General features: G+C 51.8%; 1 protein-coding gene across 1 annotated transcript; it reads left to right on the forward strand.

The window, feature by feature from the left end:
• Positions 1-213: 213 nt before the first annotated feature.
• DELE1 (DAP3 binding cell death enhancer 1) lies at positions 214-18,639 on the forward strand. Its single transcript, XM_040078564.1, has 12 exons — positions 214-252; positions 355-533; positions 671-767; positions 853-973; positions 1,274-1,417; positions 7,692-7,747; positions 9,448-9,541; positions 10,258-10,400; positions 11,225-11,383; positions 12,223-12,315; positions 15,588-15,744; positions 16,612-18,639. The coding sequence occupies exons 1-12, from the start codon at positions 214-216 to the stop codon at positions 16,866-16,868; spliced, it is 1,539 nt and encodes a 512-aa protein (XP_039934498.1). The 3' UTR covers positions 16,869-18,639.
• The last annotated feature ends 353 nt before the right edge of the window (positions 18,640-18,992 follow it).

The following is an 18,992-nucleotide window of genomic DNA, read 5'->3' on the forward strand; positions in this document are numbered from 1 at the left end:
CACAGAGCTTGTGAGCTGCTGTTTCCCGGGTTAAATCACCATCCTTGTTAATTCGGCTGGAGAGCAGACAGAGATCAACCACCAGTGACGGCCTTTTCTTCAGAAACGTTTTACACCTCCCCCGTTTCGCAGCCCAGCGCGCACTCGGGACCTCCCGGCCGGGCGGCGCTCTGTGCGCGCTCCGGGGCGCCGGGGCCGCTCTGCCCGCGCTCTATGGCGCCGCCGCCGCTCTATCCTCGCTCCGTGCCGACCGTGCCGCCGTTTGCCCGCTCCGCGGCCGTGCCGCCGCTCCGCCCGCGCCGGCTGTAGCCGCCCTGGTCCCCGCTGTCCCCCGTGTGCCCGCCGTGCCCGCAGCCCCGGCCCGCCGTGCCCCCGCCGCGCCCGCCCGCCCGTCTCTATGCCCCGCGCGTCGGCGGCGGGGCGGGCGGCATGTGGCGGCTGCTGCTGCTCGGCCGGGGCCGCTGCGCGCCCAACCCCGCCCGCCCCGCCTGTGCCCCCGGGCTGGGCGGCGGCCGCGGCCACAGCCCCGAGCGGTGAGTGCGGCTCGGGTGCCCCCCGGCCCGGGGCCACAGCCCCGAGCGGTGAGCGCGGCTCGGGTGTCCCCCGGCCCGGCCCGGGGCGGGCGGCGCGGCCCGGCCTCACGGCGCCCGTGCGTGTGCGGTCGTTGCAGGGCGCCCTCGTGTCAGGATGGGCCGGAGCGAGGAGGACGGCGCCAGGGGCTGCCCGGCGCGGTGCCCCGCTACTCCGTGCGGGAAGCCGTCACCTGGGTGAGGAGCGGCGCCGGGGCCGGCTCGGGGAGAAGGGGCCGGGGGGGAGCGGGGCTGGGGGCCTGACCGTGTCCGCTCTCCGCAGGGAGCTGTGGGCGCGCTGCTGCTGCAGCTGCTCCGGCACATCGCGTGGCTCAGGTCGCTGCCGGACGCCCGGACAGAGCGAAGGCTTTCCTGGCGTTCCTCGCTGCCCCCTCAGCCCGCAGGTCAGCGGCTGTGGCCCGGGGAGGGCGGCGGGGGGCTGCCGGGTGGGATTCCTGCCTGGCCGTGTGTTCAGCGAAGCTGGAAGAGAGCTGGGACAGGCTGACAGCTGCTCTCGGGCCCTGGGGAGAGCGTCAGGAGAACCTCTGCTTCCTAACGATTTGGTACAATCCCATTTGTCTTCTGTCCTGGATTCTGCTGCACGAACTTTCCTCCTGCTTGTCTGTGTGGTTGGAGGACCCTGAGTGCACGCACGGACGGTGGTGTCGCCGGAGCAGACACAGTCTTTGTGCTCTGTATTACAGTGGTGACCGAAGCTTCAACTAGCTATCCTGGCGAGCAGCCGGGGTCCCAGGTCCTGCAGAAAGCAAGTCCAGAGGCTGTAGCAGAGAATTCATCCTCAGACATCCCCTCGGGGCAAGGAGAGAGCCAGCCCTGGGCAGAAGCAGGTATGTGCCCTGTGCTGCAGGGAAGGATACTTGTAGCAGAAGGACCTGGGAGTTCCCCCAAGGCAAGCTGGGAGCCAAGGAGTGTGTAGCCGTTTATTGACACTTGAGGAGGCAGGTGAGAGTGGAAAGGCAGAATTTCAGAGACATGAATCGGAGTCCAGAGACAGGAGGATGAAGCCTCCCGAAGGCAGAGACAAGGTTGTGCTGTAACTGCAGGTGACAACTGCTTTCCCAGCGCTGCTCTGCCTTAGCACACTGATTGCAGCATCCAGTCCTGTTCTTTCGTTGTGGACAGATGTTTGCAGCCAGAAGGATTCAGGAGGATGCTGCACCACTGATCTGGGAGACTGGAGTACATGGTGTGAAACTGAAGGAATTACTCTCTTCCTGTGAGATGAGGATGCATTTCCGAGCTCTTTGCCATAGATAAGACAGTGGAAGGAGGTATCAAAGACATTATTAAAATGAGTTTTATAAAAATAGAAAGATAGATTCCAACAAAATTGAAGTCTTGCCCAGGAAAGCGTGTCCTACATAGGCAATTTAAAGTCACACCAAGGAAGATCAGATGAGGCCTACTCCTCACTAGATATAGAAACGCTGATAATGGCCTCAGGAAAGTTGTTGGAAGCAGGAAGCCTGCTGGAGCAGGTGGCAAGGGGACAACATTCAGTAGTGGTGTAGAAGAGGCACATCAGGAAACCAGCCACAGATGTTGAATAAATCACAGGGTCACAGACTGGCTTGGGGTGAGAAGGACCTGGAAGCTCTTTTTGTTCCTTGCCATGGCAGGGACACCTTCCACTGTCCCAGGCTGCTCCAGTGTCCAGGCTGGCCTTGGACACTGCCAAGGATCCAGGGGCAGTCACAGCTTCTCTGTATCAGGGCCTCAGCACCCTCAAGGGAAGAATTAAATAATGAAGGTGCTCCAGAAAAGGTCAGAGCTGTTCCCCATTTTCTGCTTGCTTTCAGAATTTTGGCTTCCTTCTGTGCTGATTTCAGCTACTGCCCATCACTGCTTATCAAACCTTCTCCTGCCAGAGGTTACCATTCCCATCAGTTGGCAAATGGAGCATTTTGTTTCCATGTCTCCTAATTAACTCCAGGAAAACAGCCAGGTTAATTTACCTAAACTGCCAATTAGACTGTTTAACCCATCTGCTTTAGCCTGGAGCATATTAAGAAGCACTCCAGCACTGGCAGGTGACTGGACATGGTCCTCTGGGAGGAGTGGTGGGAAGAAGTGGAGACAGCAATGCCTGCAGTTGGCACAGCTGGACATCCTGGAGTGAATGTGTGTCTGACAAACAGTTCCTGCTGAGAGTCAACAGGAAGAGCTTTTGGGTAAACTGATAAATTGAACAGTGACAAGTCACTAAGGCCACGTGGTCTTTGTTCAGATGTTCTTCAGAAGCTGGGAAATCACTGAGCCTCCAAGGACTTTCTGTAATCCCATGCTCAAAGCTGCTCTGTGACCAGGGGAATGAGCACGGACAGATTGCACAGCTTGGCTTTTAAAAAAGGGTGGGTGGGTGTTGGCTTGAGGCACAGAACTGCAAAAAAGGTGATTCTAATTTGATAGAAACCCTGTTACAGGATAGAGGTGTCAGATGCTGGGATGAGTGGGCTGTATCAAAGGTCTTGGAAGGATTTAGGAAGCCATTTCTCAGGCCAGCTTGCTCCCTTGCAGAGACTTGAGAGAGTTGTAAATCTATTAAGACTTCTTTGGAGAAGTCAACAGGCGTGTGGAGCAAGATAATCCAGCTTTTAGCTTTCCGAAAATCATCAGACGGGTCCTAAACCAAAGCTATCTAAAGAATTAAAGCTGATGTGGGGGAACACGGAGGGGTTACTCTTGGGCTGGTAACTCCTTAAAGAAAGTTTTCACAGTGGAGAGCCCTGTAGGATTCCCCTGTCCTTTGTTAAAGTTGTTCTGTTTAGCACAGTCAGCAGTGATTTGGATAAAAGAGGTGACAGACGAGGCAGCAGAAGCCGCAAATGGTACAAAATTCTTCAGGACAGTCAAATCTGAAAGTCACAGGCAGAGATTGCATGAGAACCAAAGCCAGGGTAACCCCCAGGTGGGTTAAAAGAGTGCACAGGGGAGTGTGGCTGCAAATACACAGGCAGAGTGAGGAGTGTCAAATTAATAATTGTCTTGCAGAGGGAACATTTAAAGTCACTGTGGATGTGCTTTTGATAAGGTTAAGTCAGTGCTCGGCAGCAGTGAGGCCAATTAAATGTTAATTATGGTGAAGGAAGGAGCTGAGGACAAGGCAGTGCTGTGGGTTCGCGTGAGTCTGGGATGCAGCCGCATCTTGAGCACTTAAGGAGAAGACAGTGCCTGAAAAACAGGGACAAAACTGCAGAGAAAAGATGACAGGGAGACAATTACATCCAAACACAGACTGACTCTTCAGCTTAAAAAAAAAAGAAGTGGCAGAGAATGTGCTGGTGCTCTGTGAAACTAAAAGTGTTGAGGAAGGAAAATAGGGGCAGTCTTTTTCATAATCCTGATATTAAAAGGCAGCACAGAAGGGTCAGGTAGCAAGTTTGGAAAAAAGCAAAAGGCATTTTGTTTTTGGCTAGTGCCCAGGTAAATCGTGGAACTCACTGCTACGGGCCAGAAGTACAAGTAGGTTCCAAGAAGTGATTAGGTAAAATTACACATTGAAATGAGACTTAATTGGTCCAGCCAAGCCTCCTGCTCAGATCACAGAACAGCTGATTGCTGGAAAGTTCTGCCAGGGAGAGCGTGACTTTATAATCCCTGCTCCTCACCCTTTCTGCCCAAGCATCTCCAACTGTCACTTGTCAGAGATAATATATGTCAGAAATAATTTGATTTTGCTCCGTACATAAGTCCTCGGGTTACATTCCACTTTATGTTGTGCATCCATTTTGTGGGAATTTATGGAGAAAAGTCAGGGGGAAGAGATTTGGTAATTTGCACAGAAGAGCCTGAAAAAAATGCAGGGTTTTGTCATGTGAGAAGTCCTGGGAATCTTTACGTGGAAGGTGAATCTTGATGATCCCTTTCTTTCACTACATTTTGCTTTCTACAGAAAAACCTGCCTGAGGTACGGGATTTTTTTTTTTCCCCCTGGTGTTTAGCTACTGAAAGAGGGTGAGGCTGGCAAAATGAGGATGCAGCAGGAAGCTGGGGAGAGCAGAAGGAGGGGAAGGACAGACGCCTGGCAGATGACGCAGGGGAATCTGGTAGCAAAGCCTTGCCATGGGAGAACAGAGCTCAGAGTGCAGCAGAATGTACCTTCCCTGCTCCAGTTTGCTGCTGCCAGCAATGGCAAGGGATCTTCTGGAGAGAATTCCATGTCCTTCCCCTTTCTCTGGGTGTTTCAGTTCACTTCCACACTTGTTGGTGCTGGTCTCCCTGTGCTGTGACAATCTGCTGTTGTGGCAAAGATCTGTGGGATGGATCCCAACATCTCAGCTTTCCACAAGAGCCATTGCAATTTTATTGGAGCACAATAGGATCAAAATATATTCCTTTGTTTAAAAAGAAAACTTGAGGAAATTAACTTAAAACCTGCTTTAAATAGCATTCTGGATGTTGCTACCAGCAAGTCCTCAGCTCTGTGTTCACATCTTATTTTTTTCCATGCAATTCCTGCCTCACTCAGAGGCTTTTTGCTGGAAGTTAAAGGCACAGAGTGAGCAAGCAGGTGATTACAGCCAGTCTCAGTGTTACAGCAGCTGAATGATGCCCTGGGGAGTTGTATTTTACCCCTGGCAGAACTGTAAAATTCGTTATTTCAATTCTGAGATTACAGACATTGCAAAAGTGTGTTTTCATTTCAAAGCACAATGAAACCAATTGGAAACAGTGAAATTTTCCATGAGGCAGAAATCCTGGATTTTGGCCAGCTCTTGTTGTGACTTGGTTCTTGTGGATGTTTTGGGATGAGCAATCTAGGCTGTCTAGGAGAAGATTATTAATTCCTCATTTGGAGCTAGCTGTGAGCAACACTTGATTAGTCCGGGATGAACGGTGAAGAGAGACAAAAATATTTATGAACTGCTGAAGATGTAAGCGTTGGGCATCCAGAGCACTGAAAGCTGCAAGACTGCACGGAAAAAAAGGATGGGCAATCATGTTGCATCATAGCTTGTGTTTGAAGAAGTAGAAATAAAGTTGCACAGAAACTCCCAGCTGTGATATTCCCATCTTTTAAACACAACCTGAAGAATAATTTAGCTTGCCCAGCCTCAGAGGTGATTCTGAGGGAATTCAGGTCTCCCAGAGCAGCTGTGGCTGCCCCTGGATCCCTGGCAGTGCCCAAGGCCAGGTTGGACGGGGGTTTGGAGCAGTCTGAGATAGTGGAAGGTGTCGCTGCCCATGGCAGGGGTGGAACTGGTTGAGCTTTAAGTTCCCTTCCAACCCAAACCGTTCTGGGGCTCTGATCCTTCAGGGGCTGGGTGTCAGGATCAGTTGGGCACTGTGCTTTTTTCCAGATGTTCTCTGGGACTCCCTGATCTGTGGAGATTTGAGTGAGGAGGGGTTCCCCATGGTAGAGGGGCACAAGATGCTTCTGCAAGCTGACAGAATTCAGAATTAGTGGCTGTTTATTTTTCACAGTTCAGTGGTTTGTCCAAATTACAACATTTTCACAGTAAACGAGGAGTCTCTGATTTAGGAGTAGACATCTGTGCAAAATGTACAGTTTCTTGCAAGTATGGATGTACTAATGCTGTTTAAACAAGTAGTGAGAGAATTCTTAATACAGACCATTTTTTCCATGGGATTTGCAGTTGTTTGTGTGGCAAAAGCCCAAATTACATCACAAGGGAGATACACGATAGAGCCTTACAGTGAGAAATATCAGATAATTTGATGCCTGCTCTGCAAAGAAACAGAAAGCATAACTAATAAATTCACAGATTATACTACTTTTGGTGCAATGCTATGTAGAAATCATGTTTGCCACAGTGATCTTGCTTGTTGGGTGAGTGGGGCCTGTCCAGATAAGACACATTTGAATACAGCCGGGGGGGAATTGTCTGTCTGGGAATAATGAGGCTGCAGCTGGCACACAGGTCACGGCTCCTGCACGCTGTGGCACAGTGCAGGCACTGCAAGGAGCACTCCTGCCTGCTGCACACCTCCTTGCTGCTGCTCCTAGAGCCAAACAGGGCCAGGAATCGAGGCAAAGGACATTTTTTCACTTGTGTTGGCTATCACACAGTTCGAGGAAACACAGGGAAGGGATAACTCTGGCTCAAAGCAATCCAGGCTGCAGCATCTGGAGTTAAATGTCCAGTGGGATCAGCTGTTTGTGGTGATCCAGGTTAAAAATCCTTGGCCTGAGGCTGGCTGTCCTCTTTGTGGAGGTCATTGTCCTGTTAGAGTGGCAGGAGTAAATGCCACTGTAACCACTGCACAGCCCTGCTCTGAGCAGGGTGGCTTAGCTCGGGCTGGAGATGCTCTGTCGGATAATTCTGATTGAGACTGGTCACAAAGTGCTGACCACGAGGCTGTCCCAGTGTACCTGAGGGGGCTGATCATCCCCTGGCAGAAGCAGGGCTGCACCCTGCAAAGAAATTACCTGGAGGAGCAGGGGAGGCAGCAGCTCAGCTGAGGGCTGGGTGTGATACCCTGGGCAAGCTGGGAGCTGCAGCGCCTCTGATCCAGGCAAACTGGGCACGAGGAGGAAATGTCACCCCTCCTGTGACACTGCTGACACTACTGCACCTCAGTAACCCTGCTGGAAATTCAGGAATGGTCGCAAAAAGTCATAAAATTAACCGAGGCTGGCAGAAAAGTGCTGCGGTTGAAAGACATGAATGGTGCAGTCTTTTTAGAATCACAGACAGGAATCAAGAGGGGCTGATTAGTCATGTCAGGACTTTCAAAAGGAGGAATTGGCTTTTTAGTAAAGAAGAAAAAACCTAGAAGAGCCAGTGCCTGGGAGCAGAAACCCAGAGCAGAAGCACTTTAATTTGAAATGAAGCACAGAGGTTTAAAGCAGTGATTACAAGTTACTGGAACATTTAGGAGAAGCAGGAGATGCTCTACTTTTGGTGTCTTCAGATCAAAACCAGGGGCCTTTCTGGAGGAGCTGCAGCCACAGGGCTGGATTCCAGTGCTTGCTTTTGCTCCAAAGGTCAGATTGGTTGGGATTTCTTCTGTTCCTGATGTTCCTGACTGAATGTGAGATCAGATCTTTAGGAAAGAGCTATGGAGCAGAGAGGATGAGAAGGGGCAAAGATGCAGCACTGCTAAATTTTGCTCTTTTTTTTATTTTCTTTAATGCAGGGGAACTCCAAATCCCTGTGAGCTCCAGGGTGGGGCCAGTTCTTCACAGTGCAAAGGTAAGATTTCATTTTCCCTCCCCTTTCCCAGAGCTACCACAAGCAGAGCCTGAGCAACACACACACACAAGACTGGGGGGATAAAGGGGAGATGGGATATGCTGACCTCTGCTTTGGCCAGAAAATTCCAGGATTTACAAACTGCCATCCCCATCCTTTGAGGTATCTGTCTAACAGGGCTGCTGGCAGGGAAGCACTGAAACAAAATGGGGAGAAACACCAAACCAAGCAACCAAACAAAAAATAAATTCAGCAGCACCAGTGTGTTCCTGCGTATTTGCATTTTGATGCAATCTTTCTCTAGGTGATTACATGCTGTTGCTATTTTGGTGTTTACCAGACAACCCATGACTGGGGAAGGTGGTGTCACTCCAAATGCTGCAAATCAGGGCTGGCTCTTGTCTGGTAAAGAGGGAAGCACTTGGGGCTTGAAGAGAGTGCATCAGCTCGAGAGTCACAAGGCCATAAATTATATTATTGTTCTTGTTGTGATTAAACCTGCCAATTTTTTGCAATTCACGTCTTAGATGCAGATAATTCCCTTTATAGAAAAAAAAAAAATCATTCGGCTGAGCAATTGCTCAAGGACACTGTGAGTAGAGAGGAGGTAAATTCAGTTTTTAGCAGAGTGAGGTAAATTGAGGTTTTAGCAGGGTGAGTTCCTGCAAAAGGCAGCAAGGAGGAATTTGCTTGACCTGCTGGGGGGTTGAGTGTGGATCTCTCCATCCTGGGAGGTGCCACTTGTGCAGGGCTGGAGGAAGGGCCTGCAGCTGGGTCATGGAGCAGCTCCTGGCAGTAGCCCCGAGCTCAGCAGTGGAGCTGCGGGTGCCAAGGGGCATTTTCCCAGTTCCCCGTGTGCACTGAGCTCTGCTGCCACTCGATGGCACTGGGGGTGTGCAGCTGGGCTGGGCTGAGCCTCCTCCCACGGCTGGGCTGTTCATTGCCTGGGGGGAAGGATTTGGCTGTGCCCTGCGGGGTTTCGGCAGCACCGGGCAGTGCTCAGTCCAGCTGGAACTGGGTAAAACACCTGCAAAGGTGTGAGGATGTTTTGGCAGGGACTCTGCTCTGGGCACGATGTGGGGGAGGGAACAAGGGGTAATGTTATTTTTGGAGGGAGAAGTTATCTTAGAATCATGGAGTATCCTCATTTGGAAGGGATCCACGAGGATCATGAGTCCAGCTCCCAGCCCTGCACAGCCACCACCACATTCCCCCCTGTGCATCCCTGGGAGCGGCGTCCACATGCTGCTCCTGGAGCTCTGGCAGCCCTGGGGAGCCTGTTCAGTGCCCCAGCACCATCTGGAGGAAGAAACTTCTCCCAGAATCCAGCCTGAGCCTGCCCTGGCCCAGCTCCAGCCATTCCCTGGGTGCTGTCCCAGTAGCAGAGCTCGGAGCTGGCCCTGCGCTGCCCCTCTGGAGGAGCTGCAGACTTCTCTGAGTAGGATCAGGTACTTGCTGAATTCTGAAAGGTCTGCTGATGCCTGAGGGGCTGCCCCGAGCCCCCTGGCCAGAGGGCAGGGGAGCAGTGTCCATACAGCTTGTGTAGGACAGGGAGGTTTTTGTGTGGACACATGCCCTCACCCTCCTGATGCCTGAACTGCTGTACAAACAGGTCTCACCACTTGCTTTCCAAGCAAGAATCTCCTCTAGGGTTGATATGATTTATCTGTCTTTAATAGCTTTTTTCTCTGACTCCTCAGGGTGACCCAGCTCCGCGAGGGCATTTAGAGGAAGCCGCTTTCCAATTGCAGCAGATTTTCCGAATTGATATTTCCATTGCATTGAATATCCTTGGTAATGTGGAGTTGGTTTTGTTTTGCCCTTAAACCACAGGTTTCTCATTTTGGAGGACCTCCAAATGGTTGCAGGTCGTGTGAGAAGGCAGGGATGGCAAATACCCAAGCTGGAGCCTCCTTTCAGCAATTTTAACTGCTGGGAGAGGTTTATTGCGCTTTGTCCCATCGTGCCACCTGATTTATCTCAGCATATTTCAATCCAGGCTTGCTTGAAGCCTGCACTGTTGTCCTGACATCTGTAGTTGGAAATTAAGCCATCTCTGTCTTTTTTTGCAACGCAAGATGTCATACCCTTGTATCCTTCTTTCATTGTCTGAGCTCACGGTTTTCCTGGCAAGCTGAAAAAGCAATTGCAGGATTGCAACTCTAAGAAAAGCAGAAGGAAGATGCAATGAGCTAAGAAAAGTCCCTGCCCTATATACACCACTAGTTGCAGCACTGAAAAGCAAGTTGTTTCTGTGTGAGCCATACGTTGTGTTAGCCTGTGATCCCTCTCTGCCACGAGCCCAGAAAAATCCCTGAAGTGCAGCGTTGCCATTTTTCTTAGGGAAACCGCGGCGCGAGGCTTGGTGAGCCAGCTGGAAGTGGCCCAAAGCACTTGGTGTGAGCCAAGGAAGGCCCAGTGGCTGTGGGGGAGCTTGCTGCATTGGAGGCTGGGTTGTGGCCGTGTGCTTTTTCCCTGTTTTCCCTGGGTTTAGGTTGTGTTTTCCTCAGGCATCGAGAGCATGAGGGCGGGGCACTGCCGAGCTGCCTTCACCTGCTTCAAGCTGGCGGCGGATCGGGGCTACAGCAAAGCCCAGTTCAACGTGGGGCTGTGCTACGAGCACGGCAGGGGCACGGAAAAGGACTTGGAAAAGGTACCCAGGGCTGGGGGGTTGGGTGTGGGCAGCACACATCAGGACAGGCGTCTGTGCTGGGTGCTCGGAGCTTTGTTCCTTCTACGTGGGTGGGAAAGCCATGGAATACCCTGAGCTGGAGGGAACCCACAGGGATCGCTGATCCAGCTCCTGGCCCTGCACAGCCATCCCAACAATCCCAACAATCCCTCCTGTGCATCCCTGGAGCGCTGTCCAAACACTCCTGGAGCTCTGGCAGCCTCGGGGCCGTGCCCGTTCCCTGGGGAGCCTGGGCAGTTCCCAGGCTCTGAAGTCTCAGTAGAAAATGCTGGAAACAATAAAAATTGCAGCTTTGCAGAGCTGCTTTCAGTGTCACCAGTCCCCTCAGAGAGGTGCTCTGAGATCCCTTTCCCACCGCTTCTGAGGGTTCTCCAGGTGCACAGGCTGTGCTACCGGCACCCAGCGGGGTTCCAAGCAGAAACCTGTCATGTTGCTGTATTTAAGACACCGCTGCACATCCCAGGGCTTCTCAGCTCTCCAGCGTGGCTCCTGTAACTCCAGCCTGCCGCCTAGTGCGAGCGGGCCGGCAGCTGCTGGAGCCGGGGGGAGCTGCAAAGGCAGCTTGGTTTGAGTCGCGGTTGGCGCGGTGCCACCCCCTTCAGCGCAGGGAGCTTGAGTGGGGCGGGCAGCGTGGTTCCAGGGCTCTCACAGCCCACGGTCTCACCTGACCCGGCTGGTGTGCGGGAGGGCTCCGGGGAGGAGTGCAGCTTGTGATGAGAGAAGTTAAGCTTGAAGGGAGCCATGTCACGTTGAGGGCGTGCATTACCTGGCTTTCTCTCTCCCAGGCAGGTTTTTATTACTGCCAGGCAGCCAGCAGCCATCACCCCATGGCCCAGTACCGCTACGCCAGGTTCCTGCTCCAGCACGGCCCTGGCAGCTGCTGGGACAGGCGTCACAAGGCTGTGGCACTCCTGGAGCGAGCAGCAGGGGCTGGGATCACAGAGGTTGGTGTCCCTAGGGCAGAGGAGAGAGCCCTGACTGAAGGGCTGGAGCCACATCCTAGAAAGCAGCGTCTGTGGCACTGGAAGGAAAAGCCTTCCAGTGGATTTACCCCTGCTCACAGCATGGGGGTGGAACTGGAGGATCTTTAACGTCCCTTCTGATCCAAACCGTTCTCTGAATCTCTGTTTATATTCCTGGCAGTGTCTGGGAGACAGCCCTGCCTGCAGATGGAGCCTCTGTGCCTCACACTGGTTGTCTGGTGTTAATGGGGCTCTTACATTAAAACTTTGGCTTGGGAGAGCTTGAAAACACAGCTCAGTTTTCATCCCCTTTCAATTCCAAGAGCACAGGTCGCTGTGCTGGAGGAACTTGCAGTGCTTGAAGCAAGAGCAGATCCTCATTTTGTATCTGTGGCTTTCTGAGATGGCTCATCTGTGCAGATCTGTGTCTCCTGCCCTCCTTTCCCACTCCAGGAGATGCATTTAGGCATGTGCCATCTTGTCCTGGGGATGCCAGGCTGGCAGTGCCCGTGCCTCCTGGAGCTCAGTGGCCAGGGGGTGCATGTGCTGCATCTTGGGGACAGGACACGAGTGCGAGCCAATCCCTGGCTCTGATTCCCACAGAGAATTTGAAATGATACTCTGGGTCTCAAAGGGGGTTTCTTTGTGTTTACCCTGTCATGCTGATTTTTCTTAGGGCTGCCCTGCCTCTCCCAAGAGCCCCTGAGCAGGCAGGGGCTGCACTGCCACGGCAACACCACCATTTGAGCAGCTTGAAAAATCAGTTAAAAAACCGAATAATTAAAATCCTGGCTGATTTGGACCGTGTGGTTTTGTTGCAGGCACAGGCTTATCTTGGAGTGTTCTACATGAGGGGGTTGCAGCCTCAGGAGAAGAGAGGTCTGAAGTACCTGCTGCAGGCAGCAAACAGTGGGGTGAGTAATCCTTCTGCCAGGGATCTGCAGGTGGAGGATTTCAGGATTTCTTGGAAATGGGAGCGAGTGTCAGGATTTTACTGCCCAGTGTGGAGGGACAGAGTGGAGCCTTGGTGCCTCTTGGAGAGGAGATTGGCCCTGGGCACAGACCCTGCAGGCACAGCCCTGTTGGGCTGGAGGAGCTCCTACAGCACCAGTGCCTGTATCCAGCTTCCAGGATTGCACAGGTTTCCCATTATGGAGCATCTACACCCTCTTCAGTCAAAATCTTTCACTACTGCATCACTTGGAGAACTTCATTGTGTTTATCTCAAACCTGTCATTGAAAATTAGCCCATTGTTTCTCTCCTTTAATAGAGAGGATGGAAAGACTATTTCTGGATTTATTTTTTAAGTCAGGCACCTTTAACATATTTAAACACTTGAATCCCCATTCAGCCTTCCCCCATTGTTGCTGTTTCTGTTCACAGGTCATGTTAGATCCCCGAGAATCTTCCTGCTTGCACTTTCCCCAAGTGGCCCAGGCTTCTCCTCCTTGAAGGGCAGTGCCACAATGTGGGCACAGCATGCTCCTGAACCCCCAGCAGCATTTAGAGAAGCAGAAGTGTGGATCCCATGTCTTGCAGCCAGGTTTCTGCATCCCACAGTTCTGTTTCTTTCCGTTGTCCCCTTGTTTTCAGCTGCATTGTAATGGCCAGGGGTTTTTTTCTGGGGTTTTTTTTTTTTTTTTCTCTCTGAAGAACTTGTTCATTTTAACTTCAGTTCCCACAGCCTTTGTGCAATAGAAAATAATGAACAGCTATTGCCTGTTCTGCTGGCTAATAGTTGTGGTTGTGGTGCCCTTTAGTGAGTCCTCTCTGAGTCATTTCTTTTGCAGGCTGCAGAGTGCTGGTTTGGTTTGTGTCTTCGTGTAGTTAAGCTGTTCTACTTGGCTTGTCAGTCTTCTGTCTATTTTTCTAATTCTCCTTTGACCATTTTAAGATGCTTGGACTAAAAGTGGACTCAGGATGGAGGTATGCCATGGATCTCACATAATGAGCTCCTCTGCTTTGTTCTGCATTCCCTTCCAATAATTCCTAGCCCTGCTTGCCCTTTGCCTGGCACTGAGCAGTGATGAGATAGTCTCAGGGAACTATCACAGTGTGATACCCAAATTTCTTGCTATCAGCGCTACTTTGCATTTGGCAATGCTGTTTCATTTGTGATTGTGTTGCCCGCTTCTTAGTTGTGTGAGATCTTCTTTAGTTAATTCTTTATAGTAAGTTTGACCATTTTGAATGGCATAACTTGATTGTAAACTTTGCCACTTGGGTTTTCACCCTCTTTCCAGCATGGAGGCATTCTCAGTCTGGTGGGACAAGGCCTGACTTGCCACAGTAGCTCAGACACAGTATTTATCTCTAAATCTGCTAAAGATCTCTCCTAAGCTTCATCCTTGGCTCCCTTTTTCTAGCCTGGAGTCAGAGGTTTGTGCTGAAGAGTATCCCATTGAGTTATCCCCCTTTAAATGGATGATTGGCATTTACCGGTAATGCCTTAACAACACAAAATCTGTCAGGTAACTGCAGGTCCTCCCCTGGCATGTTTTGGTCAGAGTTCTCAGACCCCAGGCATCCTTCCCCATCTCTGCTGCTCAGTGGGTGCTCCAGAGCCTCAGCCTTGAGGGCAGGCTGGTTGTGGGCTCCCTGGGATGTTCCCATTTTCCTGGGAGAAGGGCTCCATGGCCAGGTTCACTGCCCGTTACCCTGGAGTCAGAATTTATGTTTAGTTGGTTGAAAAAATGCTGGGTATGGATGAAGCAAGGACAGCACCGTTTAGTACAAATCAAGAAAAAAGGAAAACATCACAAAAAGTCACAGATTGAGCATTTCTCTGGTTGTTCTCTCTGCTAGAGCCGAGCTGGGGACTCTGATAGGTGTTTTTCCAACACGAGAGCAGTGTTCTACTTTATTTCCCACTTTTTATCCTCCCTGAGTTCCTACGTGCAGCCACAGAATATAAACCCCTATTAAAGAGTTCTGTTGCAGAACTGAGCCTGACCTCCAGATTTCCGAGGGTGTCACGGTCACTTCTGCCGTGCTAATTTGGGGATCTCCCCTCGCTGCAGTCTCGGCTCTGAGGTGTTCATCCTGGGAGAGATGCTGGTGCACTTCTCCTGATTGAACCCTATCTCTTGTCACAGCTGAAGTGCCAATCCTTCAACGTGTTTATCTCATCTCTAAAGGAGTTTATTGCTGTCATAAACTGAGACTTGCAACATTTTGCAAAGCACCCACTCACTGAGTTCTTCACTTGCCTCTACCAGCTACATCCCAGACAGCAACACTTGCAATATGTTCTTTTCTCATGGCTTTATTAAAACTTGCTACTTACTTGTTGGGGTTTTTTTCTTTTTCTTCCTTTTTTTTTCTTTTCTTTTTTTTTTTTTTTTTTTGCAAAGCCTTGTTTAGATCATGTTTCTGCCAGTCACACTCTTCAGGTAGTGCTGCTGGCTTTGTTGCTGGAAAGGTCTGTGTGACCACGAGTCCATGCAGTTTTTAATGTCTTCAGGAGTGTAATTCCTGCTTTCCTGCTCTCTGAGACCCTTTGCCTCCCACTGCATCTCAAAGATAAAGTGCACAGCTGACACATAAACGTGTCATGGCTTTGGATTTGGCTTCACTGCAGTGCCAACCTTTGCTTTCCAGTTCATTCCCAGCAGTTACGTATGTCTGAGTGGTTCATGTGCTTTTTTCTCTAGTGCATATCTGCTTCATTTACTTCATTTCTGCTGCCTGAGATTTATTCTGGGCTAGAATGAGGTGAGGCTGAGCAGGAGAGTGCTGCACTCTTGTGTTGAAGGGGGATTTCCCAGCCCTTGGCAGCAAGTACCTCTGTGCCATTTGTGATGTTTTTACAAGACTTGGGCTTGAACTCTCTTAGGGCAGTCTCAGGGCGTGCTCGGAGTTTGGGTGGGACCAGGATGTGGCGCTGCCCAGGACACCTCAGCTCTGACCTCTGAGACAACTGGGATGCTCTGCAGAGCCGGCTGCTCCTTTGTTCCCCTGCCACAGCCCTGGGTGTTGAAGGGAAGTCAGTGAATTTAATTGGAAAGGGATTAGGAAGGAGCAGAGCTAGAGATTCTGCTTCTCTCCAGGGGACTAAATTACTGAAGATACAGATTGAGGGGTGGAGCGGCTAAACTTCAGAGGATGCCCAAAGACAGAGCAGTACACTCTGAAGAAGGTGCTGAAGGCTCTCTCTTTCCTTTCCCGTGCTGCTTGCTGTGCCAGGATGCCCAGAGCAGGTACCACGTGGGCGTTTGCTACGAGCAGGGCCTGGGGGTGCAGCAGGACGTGGCGGAGGCGCTGAGGCAGTACCGGCAGTCGGCAGCCGCCGGGAACGCGCAGGCCCGGCAGCGGCTGCGGGCGTGGCAGCAGGAGCCGCCAGGTACGGGGCCAGCAGGGCGCCAGGGGCTGGGGCTGCCTGGGGAGGTGACCCCGTGAAAGCGGGGCCAGAGGAGGGCTCACACAGGGCCGTCCCACAAAGGAGTTCTTTGTGCTGAAGGGAAGGCGCCGCTTTTCCTTCTCAGTCCTTCCCAGTCCAGCTGGAGAAGCTGTTCCCATAGTGTGATGTGTCACAGAATTGTTTCTGTTAAAAAGACCAGCTGTGTCCTGGGGGACACCAGGCCCAGCTGGGCCAGGAGGGGATTGCTCTGCTCTGCTCTGCCCTAGGGCAGCCTCCCCTCCAGTCCTGTGGGCAGTTTTGGGCACCACAGTAGAAAAAAGACATGAAATCATTAGAGAGTGTCCAAAGGAGGCCACGAGGATGGGAAGGGTCTGGGGGGAAGCCTTGTGAGGAGCAGCTGTGAGTGAGGGCACTTAGTTTGTTCAGCTGAGGAGAGGACACTGAGGGCAGAGCTCATTGTGATTTTAAACGTCCTCTGAAGGGGCAGCACAGGGCCAGCTCCAGTATCTGCTCCCTGTGACCAGATTCTGAGGGATTGGCTGGAGTTATGTCAGGGGAGGTTCAGGTTGGACACCAGGAAGGGTTTTTCATCCAGAGAGTGGCTGAGCAGTGGAACAAGGTCCCCAGGGCAGTGGGTACAGCACCAAACCTGTCTTGAGTTCAAGAAGCATTTAGGCAGTGCTCTCAGGCACAGGGTGGGATTGTTGGAGTGTCTGTGCAGGGCCAGGAGCTGGGCTTGATGATCCTTAGGGGTCCCTTCCAATTCAGGGTATTGTGTGATTGTGTGGTAGTATGATCAAGTCCAGCCTTTGCCAGTGTCACTAATGCCTTGTTTCCCTGTACTTTCAGATCTGCACGCAGAGCGTCCATTCCCTTCAGGATTAAGAGCCTCCTCCTCCAGCCCCGATTTCTGGACTCTTGAGCCCGTGTCTGCAGGTCTCCACAGCAGGCAGCCAGGACAGTGTGGCCTAAGCCTGCCCCACTCCTGGAGCACAGGCAGACTGCACGTGATGCTGCTCAGCAGTACAGGCTGGAGCCATGCCCTGGGGGCCAGGGCAGTGCCACTGGAGCTGCAGGGCTGGGAGCCCCAGCAGTGCTGGCAGTAGAGCAGGCAGTAAGTGACACAGGCAGAGGGCAAGGCAGCCCTTGGGTTGGCTGGAACCAGGCTGGCAGTGAATGGAAAGAGAAAGCTCTCTGTTCATGGAACAGGAGGCATTTTAAAATACCTGGAGTTTGAGAATAAACCTTGTGATATCTCCTACACCACCATGTCCTCTACCTTCCACACAGAAATGTTGCTTCAGCACCTGCATTTCTGTATTAGAGCCAAGCTGTGGCTGCCCCTGGATCCCTGTAAGTGTCCAGGGCCAGACTGGGCAGGGCTTGGAGCAATCTGGGACTGTGGAAGGTGTCCTTGCCATGGCAGGGGGTGGAACAAGATGAGCTTTAAGGTCCTTCCAGCCCAAACCATTCTGTGGTTCTTCACCACAGTGGTGTGATCTGGGGTTCCAATTCCAGTAGTCCTGCATGTCTTCCTCTTGGTCCCCCAGGGGGGTTACAAGCCACCATATGGGGACGTTGGCAACTAACCCACACCCTCCAGGGTAATACTCTCTCTCTCCAAGGCAAGTCCCCACAGTGCCCCTGCTACCAGCACAGCGTGGGCTGGCTCTGTGTTGCCATGATGGCAGTTTAATCTTCTTTCAAACCTGGGCAAGCAAGAGAGTGAATTCTCATCATTAGGGCACAGTTTTTTATGGGATGTGACAGATCCACCTGTAGCAGTGAGGTGACAGCTGTCCCCGGCCATCCTGCACCGTGTCAGCGTCCTTCTGTCCCCCGTTACTCCTGCAGCCCTGGCAGGGAGCTGCTCCCAGGGGCACACCTCTCTGAGACACAATGAGCAAGGTTTGCTTCAAAATCCATGCTGTCCCTGCTTGCTGAGCACGCCAGCTCATTTTCAGCAGAGTGGATAAGGGATGCTCCCAGCGGGAAGGCACCGCTGGCAGGCAGCAGCAGCAGGCAGCTGGTGTGATAATTTCTTCCACTGGGGCAGCTGAATCCGGAAGAAGGCATTTGTTCACACCAGTTTAAACTGGTTCAAGGGCATCTCTGCAAACTGCCCAGCTTCCTGTGGCCCTGGCGCTCTGTGTAGATCAGGCTCTGCAAAACAAAGGCAATGGCCCCATCCTGAACTTCTCCATGCAGCAAGGGAGGGGCACAGCCAGCCCTCAACACATCTGATTGTTCTTCTGGTCTGCTCTCTCCTTCTGCTTAGACCAAACTTTCTTAGACCATTTCCTTTTTCAAGCAGGATACAAGGAGCAGGAAATTCCTGGGGTGGATTTCCTATGCTGTGATAATCCAGAGCGTGCTTACGCATTGGTCAGGGTGGGAGAGGGGCTGGGGGACCTGAAAGCAGTTTGCAGAATCAGGAAATGGAACCAAGAGGGAGGAATTTGTCTCCTTTTAAACCTGCTTGTTAAAAGGTATTTTTGTGTAAGGGCTGTCCTCTCACAGGGACATCAAAGCAGCTTTGCAGAGGGAGATGTGAGGTTGTGCTGGGTGTTTGTCCCTCTGCCCATGCTCCCAAGGTGCAGAGGAATCCCACAGAGCTCAGCCACAAATGCCTCCCTCATGGTTTGCTCAGCTGCATCTCCGTTAGAATCTGGCTCTCTGACATTGTTTTGGTGCAAGAACCCGTTTTGTTTGTTAAACAAACCAGCAAGAGATTTGTGTTAGCAGAGCAGCAGCACGAGCAGGCCAGGCCAAACCCATCCGTGGATGGATGCCAGACACGGGCTCATCTGTACAAGCATTTCGGAGACTCGAAATAAACCAGAACATTTTGGATATTAAAAAGTCCACCTGGGGAAATCTTACTCTATTGCTCTTGTCATTTAGTCCCAAGAGCAACAGAAAGGGGTAAGTTTCTGATTTACTCTGCTGTAAATGATCTGTGTGATTGCCTGGTGCTGTGGCTCGGGTGTGTACACACCTAGAGCTGGGAACTGTCACCTCCAGGTACATGGAAAAGAAGAGGGGTAGGATACTGAGATGGTCCAGGAGAGCCCAGGAGCCCTCACCTGCCATCCCCACACTGCTGCATGAGCCCGTGGGTCAGCACTACCCCTCTCTTGTGCAGGAGTGCAGACACAAACACCTGTGTGCTTCTTCCTTTGTCACCACGGTCTTGGTTTTCCCACCCGTGCTATTATCCCAAAACTGTC

This window comes from Hirundo rustica, chromosome 14 (assembly GCF_015227805.2).
Source record: "Hirundo rustica isolate bHirRus1 chromosome 14, bHirRus1.pri.v3, whole genome shotgun sequence".
In the NCBI taxonomy this organism is placed as follows: domain Eukaryota; kingdom Metazoa; phylum Chordata; class Aves; order Passeriformes; family Hirundinidae; genus Hirundo; species Hirundo rustica.

Bases quoted from the DNA above. Each gene is read 5' to 3' on its own strand.
- DELE1 (XM_040078564.1), top strand. From the start codon at position 214: ATGGCGCCGCCGCCGCTCTATCCTCGCTCCGTGCCGACC. The intron at 253-354 runs GTGCCGCCGTTT...CCGTGCCCGCAG, and splicing joins ATCCTCGCTCCGTGCCGACC to CCCCGGCCCGCCGTGCCCCC. The intron at 1,418-7,691 runs GTATGTGCCCTG...TCTTTAATGCAG, and splicing joins CCAGCCCTGGGCAGAAGCAG to GGGAACTCCAAATCCCTGTG.